Consider the following 8129-nt stretch of genomic DNA (forward strand, 5'->3'; position numbering starts at 1 on the left):
TATAAGTAGTCCTTAAATCGTGTAATACCAAGTACAGACGCCAACGCTTCCTTTACTGCCTGAGAATAGTTGCGTTTTGATTTGGACAGCGTCCTGGGGCGGCATCCAATAGGATAATTTGTGCCGTTGATGCGGTGAGAAAGTACAGCTCCCATTTCTAAAATGGTACTTTTATAGTGTTTTACGCAGTTACAATAATTTATAACGGTTATATTTTAGTTTCTTTACTCTCTTCCTAAGGTGGAGATCAAGAATAACAGCGCATTTCTGTTTTTTAAACAGGTTTCTGTCACACAGCATTGAAAGAAAATTTATTTTGCGGCACAGAAAATTGCTGCAAATTTACTTTAAATTCACAGCTTTCTTACAGTCTACATTGTCTCGCTGTGCAAATAGTGACACTGTATAGCCTTAAGAGGCAGAGAGAAAGAATCTTTAATGAAAACATTCTACTTCCGGTGTAGCGCGTGTAGAACTGTGTTGCGGGCACAACAAGTAATGTGGAAATATCTTTTTTTTTTTTCACTTCCGGAGAAAGAAGCCAGCTGGGGATCATAAGTCCTCATTTTATTTATTTATTGTTAAAAATAAAAGAAAGACTTCGTTTTTGAAAGCTACAGGCTAATAATGTTATGTGCGGTTGGAACTAAGAATAGAAAAGCGAGAGCTACAAGTGATATTTATTATCACTATTAATTAAATGTGGGAAGCCAGGATCTCTCATTATGTTTCCATAGCAAACCATGGCCAATCCTGCCTTCGTGGGTAGCGCCATAAGTGCAAGGAGGAAAAAGAAGAGGTCTCGTTCTGCACCCAGGGACGAGTAAAACACTTATTTAAACATTTATGAATCTTCTTTGCGACGATCACAATTTGTATTTATTAGTGAAATGAAGACATTTTTCAATGAGCATTGGTCCCGCTTACATATACCTCAGTTTTTGTTTGTACAAGCTGAGCTAAATCCACTAAACGTTAATATACGCGAGGTCATTTGCACAGACAAGCCCTTGCCTAATATAAAGATTGAATTTGATGATATGCTTCCATCAAATGCCTAACTCCTGCCCACTACATATTTAAATGGCATGATAGAATATCATTTAACGCCACTGGGAATATATCATGCTATCGCGACTGATGCGTCAATGAATGAGGCGAACGCAGGTGTGGGTATTTTCTCCGAGTCCTTATCCTGGTCATATGCATTACGCCTTCCGGATATTACACTCATATTTCTGACTGAACTGTCAGCCGTTATCTTAGCTCTTCGGAAACTTCCTTCAAATTATTTAATAGCAGTTATAGTGACTGACCCACTGTCAGTATGCCCATCACTCACTTCATCTTCAGACACTACTGTAGCCAATACATTTAAATCATTAACCCCTCCAAACGTAAGCCTGGTGCGGTTGGTATGGTTTTCCAGGCCATCGTGGCATATCCTTAAATGAAATGGCTGAAACACTTGCGCGGATGTGTCCTGATGAACCAGTTATGCCTACTTTGGCTTATGTCGCTGCGGCTGGGTTTAGAAAATTTCTTCTTTTCCAAGATTCTACAGAACAGAAAATCCAAACGTCGGAATTTAATCATTTGTCCTTTTCTTGAGACAATAAATGGTGTCCCACATGTAAATGAGAAATCTTCATAACAAAATTACAATGCCGCATCCCACCATTAAATTTTGCTTATACATATGTGTCCGGTCTGACACCGTCCCCTCTGTGTCCTACCTGCCTGGAACACAAAAACATTGATCACTTTCTGCTAGCATGCCGCCGGTTTATAAATCAGGGGAAGAAATTCGATTTCTCATTCCGAAAATTGGGTATTTCGTTAACTAGCCAAGATATCCTCTCATTTGGGTCTTCTTCATTGGGTTTTAACCACAGGAACATTTGCGTGGCCATTTGCGACCACCTCTGTGACACAAGAAGGCTACCATGTTAATCAATAATTGGATAGCTAATTAACTCTCTGATTGTGTGTTCGAATTGATTCTAATACTCCAAGAAAGAGTGCACAAAATTTTCTGTTGATATTAGTTACAAATATTTTTATTTTTGTATCTGCCGGATAAATCGATTTCCTAATTCTGATAAACGTTATACTTCACCCTGATTTATTCTTCCGTTTAGGTTTTTCTCTCTTTCCTTCCCTTTAACCTTTAACTACAGGCTTACTGGCCAATCCCCCGTATAGCGTAAACGCCAGAAGTGAGGAACAAGCAAGCAAACAAGCCAGCCAGCCAGCAAGCAAGCAGGCAAGGAATCCATCTTCTCTTGGCAAGGCGTTTCCAGCTCCGTTCGATCTACGTGGCGGCTCCGCTGGTTAGACCTCGTGGTCACGTAAGCGCTTTGGGGTGCTAGGCTAGGTGTTGGATGGTTTAAGCTTGATTCTTGACAATAAGCTACAGTAGGCTGTACTGTTTTGACCGAGACAGTCAGCCGTCCTCATGACGAACAGCTCGCCTGAGCCCCTGCCCCTGGTCAGCTTCGGTCCCTCCTGATCAAATGAAACCTTCTTTCGTAGTGGAGTGAGCAGCATTCCGGTGGCGTTGGTACCTTTTAATGACGGCTCCATTCGAATAAACAACCTGCAAGCAATCCAGACGGGTCTTAAAGCTATGACTCATCACTATCCGGATATCACAGACGTTCGCCAATTTGGGCGAGGAGACAAGGCATTGTCTGCAGATCGCCAGACGAGGCATGTGTAGCAGATCTAAAATGTTTCTCGTTTCGCTCCATCAAGGTGAACGCATTCATTCCGCCTCATCTGGCTTGCACGAAGGGAATAGTGCGTGGTGTGGACTCTCGACTGAGTCCGTCAGAAACACTATCGCCATAACACTAGGTGGCGATAACACTATCGTGTTATCGCCATCTGTCGCCGTAACTGTATGTCTGATCATGCGCGTGTACCTACAGAATCTGTGATTTCCAGGTTTGCAGGTACATCATGTCTCTCAGAATTAAAAATCTGGACACTTGTTCTTGGTGTAGATGCTTTTGCATCGCGCTCGTTACGATGCCGTAGTTGTCGGCGTTTTGGGCACAGCGCGGGTGGCTGCAAGTCTAGCCCTCGTTGCTACATCTGTGGTGAGGGACATCTGGGCAATGAGTGCGTCACTCTAACAGTGAAGTGTTGCCTATACGGAGGATCCCATCAAGCTGATTATTCCGACTGTCCTTCTCGAGCACCGGAAGTTCAAATTCTTGAGGTAATAGATAAGAGGTGTTGCTCCTGTAGAGAGGTTACTGTCGCGGAAAGGAAAGATCACATGGTTACGCTGGTGTTGTGGCGCGGCAGCCTCCTGCCATGGATTCAACCATTTCAGAAGGGATTGCAGCTGCTGTAGAATGGCTAATGTCATGGAAAGGCTAGTTGAAAGTGTGACTGTTTGTATATCGCAAATTGTTCCCGCACAATTAATGCACCTGCTGCAGGCAACTTCTGTACCTCTTGCATTGTGAAAACCTAATGCAGTACTTGAGCTCAACACGCCCACTTTGCTAATGGGAAGTAAGCAAAATGTTAAGTCTTCTTTCCCTGACAAGGGATCAAATGTAGCTGTTCTCAGTAACTTGGAGTCGAATGGTGCATCGAGCGCGGATGTGGGGTCGCAGCCCCCAAGCGTCGCGGCTCTCCCATGAATGCCACCCCAAATTCTCGCCCCCATTCTAAAGCTAAGAAAGTCCTTAACGTCGCCGAGTTAACATAGTTTATTTTCGAGAGAGCAATTGCCCCACTGTGGTGCTCTCGCCGCCTGAGGGCATGATGAGAGTGCTTCAGTGGAATTGGCGCTCTATACTTGTTGCTTCAATAGATTAACTACACATTGTGTTATGACGTAAAAGACGACGCAGAGCATGCTCGGAGTATGTAGAGCAGAGCAAGCTCCCATGCTCTCGAGCATGCTCCCGATGTAAACAAATGCACCGGTGGGTGCTTTGGACTGTCAGCTGCGTTCTTCCGGGAGACAGATGTGGCAAGAAGTGCTTCACGACATCTTATAGTGAAATAAAATATGTAATTCACCCGTATGTAGCACGAAGCTACAAAGGAAACTCGTTACGGGTTTCCCAGAAACAAAGCTTCGCAGATGAGTAAAAATTCGGGATTCCGCAGAATTGATTTTCAGGTGCCCGATATTCGAATCGTCGATTTATTCGCCCTCGCGCTGCGGTCTGCTAGCCTCTTGGTTATCTGAGATGGTAGAACGACCGCCCCGGAAAGTCTTTGGTCGAGGGTTTGGATCCCGGACCAGGACGAATTTTTCCACTACGAAGCTTCTTTTTTATTGTATTATTATTATTATTTTGAGAAACCCTTATCGCGAGCGGGGAACGCGGGAACCTTCTTAAACAGGCCTAAAAGTCGGATTACGCTGCTGATCCTTGCAGGGCCACAAAGCTTGATCACCTGTTTTCTCGTTTTTGTTTTTGTGTATTTCGGTGGGTTTCTTTTTTGGCTTCGTGCTTCATACAAGTGGACGACAATTTTTTCTTTCATGAACCTTCCTCCACCTTGCGGCATTCAGCAGAATTGATATGCGGTATTCAACATCTTATAGTGACTATGCGAAGCGCTTTAAAAGGTGTAGAAGACCTAAAATAGCAAGCAGCACGTGGTCTTCATGTTGCAGCGCAATATGTTGCGCATGCGCGCTGGCTTTCGTGGTAGCGGGTCGAATGCGGACGCCGATTCGTGGCTGTTTAATTCGTTTGAGTTGTGGCGATCACTGTTTGACAGATTCGGAGAGCTGGTGCCGCTGACGTTGTCACACGAAGATCCGGCGTGGTCACGAATCAACTGAGCGTCTGCTTTTTGCCACCTTCGTTATCCCATTCGGCGAGACCAGCATGCCTTGCGCGCCTTCCCCGCTGGTGTACCGCTCGCGACGTCACACGAAGTGGTCCGCACGACTGCTCGGTCGGGTTTCACTTTCATTATTCCGATTTTTCGCTTCTTTAAAATTAAACTATAGGGTTTTACGTGCCAAAACCACGATCTGATTATGAGACACGCCGTAGTGGGGGACTCCTGATATTACGACTACCTGGGGTTCTTTAACGTATACGTGCACCTAAATCTAAGTACACGGGTGTTTTCGCATTTCGCCTCCATCGAAATGCGGCCGCCGTGGCCGAAATTCGCTTTCTTAAAAAATTATTTTCATATTTGCGGAACAATTCTACTATCAGACGCCTGACAAGGGGGTCTCGGGAACCCGAAAATTCAATTACCTTGACATGGTAAAAAAGATCACCGGAGTTGCCGTTTAAACCACGTTCACCACATTGCGAAGTATTGTTCAGGAGTTCATTCGACACATGCATGTCCTGCATCTGCGAGGAGCGAAGCGCAACTGACAGTGACCGCAACTCTCGACTGTCGGCGGGAACTTTCAGAGACCATACCGACAGCGCCGCTTATACGCAGTTGTAGAACTTGAGAGGAACTATAAAGGACACAACCTTAAAGTAACTGTCGTCGTTTCATTTGCTTCCTTGCAACACTACCGCAGGCGCGTGAGAAAATACTAAGGTATTCTGTTATTGCATGTTTCTAATTGAATTTTTCAGATTTTCTAGTTTGTTGCTCCAAAAAACGCTCGTAATCAGTGGCTGGTACGACAGGTGAAAAATCGACATGGTAATATTCAGTTCACTGTTGTGTCTGAACAACAAACGTCAAACTGAAACGTTTTCGTTTTAAAGCGATAGCGTTCTTTTTTACTCCCCCCCCCACCCCCCCTCCCCTTGGGGGTTTGTATGTTTCTGGCCGTTTATGCCCAACTTGGAACAGTAGGTGTCACTAGGTATGTGTACAGTATGGTATCATACCATAGAACAAAACAGACCATATCCGTTCAAGGTCAGGCACAAGTAACAACAACAACAACAAATCAAGCAGGTTAAATATTTATGTTGGAATTTATGCGAATCAAAGCTTTGTTCTATCTATGTTTGTGCTTAAGTTATTTGATGTTCGCGCTTACGTTGGCGCACATGCTTATGTATTGAGTGCGCAAGTTGCCTATGTGAAGTGAAGACGGATTCCATGTCGTTATCTGCGTAATTAGTTTGCGCACAAGTGTACCTTCGTGTTTGTTGGCATGACGTTTACGTGCCTGTACAGCGAGACGCTTCTTCTTGGCTTCCACTTTCACAGCAATTAGGATGCGCTTCGGTTCCATGAAACTACTATTAAACCCTCACTGACAATGCACACGTAGGCGCAGCTGTTCCTAGTAATAATCTGATTTACTAGGCGAGGAAACGCGACGAACGATAAACCCCAGGGAAAAGGCAATGAAAGCTTCTTTAATACATTTCGGTCTTCTCACACCTCATGTCACATTCTGGTATGTGTCAGTGGGTATATGGGCCAGTATATGGGTATACGTGCCCCAGGAGTCACTGAGTACGTGCCGCACTTCAATGAACACCTTTGACGCCAACTTGTGTCACTGGGTGTCCGGACAACAACAAACAACACCACGCACTGCATTCCGTATCAATTCGCAACACGTCGCAAAAGCATTAAACGTTCGCTCCAGAACAGCTATATAATTCAAAAGTCTGTTCCCTATCGCACCTTTAATGCTTCGCATTACGTGGATGTGAACTGGAGTTTAGTCCGGTTAACGTGTTTATTTTCTTTTTGCAGTCACGTGGCATTTGGCGTTTCAAACATTTCAAACGCCAACGGCCGACAGCTGATCGAACTGTCATTAGTGTTAACGTCCTTGTGAATCAATATATACACCCTTTCTTTCCCGAAATCGATATAAGTAGACTGTACCAGACTTTGCAACCGAAAAGGCTTAGGCTGATCACAACGACCGTCGTTACTTGCAAGCTTTCCTCTGGCACCACATTTCCGGCATGCCAAGCACGGATGTTAACAATGGATAGCGTCAACTTGTGCTTTAATAAGCTCATGTCGGGTCATCACCGAGTAACGAATGCATGACAAGTTCACACGAAGCCCGTGTACTCGGCATGCCTTCTCTGACAGCTCTGCTGCTTTCCGATCATTTCAGGCCATCCACTTTGTACCCAGCCGCTCTTGGGGTCAGGTGATGACCGGCCGGGCTCTAGCAGACAAGGCGACCAAGACTGGGAAGGGGTCTCGATCCCGGCGGGCTGGCCTTCTTTTCTCGGTGGGTCGCATCCACCGCCTCATGAGACATGGCCACTACGCAGATCACATCGGGGCCGGCGCCCCGGTCTACATGGCGGCCGTTCTGCAATATTTAACGGCTGAGATGCTCGAGCCGGCGGGGATTGCGGCTCACCGCAAAAACAAGACGCGCATCACGCCGCGTCATTTGCAGGTGGCTGTGCGTGACAACGAGGAGCTGAGCAAGTTGTTGCGGAACGTCACCATAGCCGAAGGTGATGTGTCGCCCAACATTCAGCAGGAACTGCTCAAGACGCAGAAGAAGGGCCACGGAGGTTTTGATGCGTGCGGTGGAAGCCAGCCTTAGAGAAAAGTCTTGTCGGGCGTGCCGTCGAACCGTGCCGGAAGACAAAATAAATTAGCGATGTTGCACCAAGCTTTTCGCCTTTACTAAGTTTCTGTTGAACCTGCGATTTGGCATGCGTGGAAATGAAGGTATGAGAGCCGTCGAGGTTTTCCTACCCGGAAGTGTCTTAATGCGCTTGGCAGTCTTTGGAAACCAATCCTGTCTAGCCGTTTTCGTGGGCCAGTTCCCAAGATAGCGCTGCCTAACAACGCTGCACAAACCATAGAGTTTCCTACAATATATTATAGGGAACATCTGGCGCTGCAATCATTCAGCGACCATGGGAATGATGGGAAGTACATGGATTTGGCTGACCTTCATGCTTGTGGATTCAGACGTTCTTGTAGCTTTATTTATTATGCGTTTTAAATTATGGGGTTTTACGTGCCAAAACCACTTTCTCATTATGAGGCACGCCGTAGTGGAGGACTCCGGAAATTTCGACCACCTGGGGTTCTTTAACGTGCACCTAAATCTAAGTACACGGGTGTTTTCGCATTTCGCCCCCATCGAAATGCGGCCGCCGTGGCCGGGATTCGATCCCGCGACCTTGTGCTCAGCAGCCTAACACCATAGCCACTGAGCAACT

The 8129-nt window shown here is 45.8% G+C and overlaps 1 protein-coding gene across 1 annotated transcript; it reads left to right on the forward strand.

The window, feature by feature from the left end:
• The first annotated feature begins 7069 nt into the window (after window positions 1-7069).
• LOC142569415 (histone H2A-like) lies at window positions 7070-7501 on the forward strand. Its single transcript, XM_075678613.1, has one exon. The coding sequence runs from the start codon at window positions 7094-7096 to the stop codon at window positions 7499-7501; it is 408 nt and encodes a 135-aa protein (XP_075534728.1). The 5' UTR covers window positions 7070-7093.
• The last annotated feature ends 628 nt before the right edge of the window (window positions 7502-8129 follow it).

Source organism: Dermacentor variabilis, chromosome 1, assembly GCF_050947875.1.
Source record: "Dermacentor variabilis isolate Ectoservices chromosome 1, ASM5094787v1, whole genome shotgun sequence".
NCBI lineage: Eukaryota > Metazoa > Arthropoda > Arachnida > Ixodida > Ixodidae > Dermacentor > Dermacentor variabilis.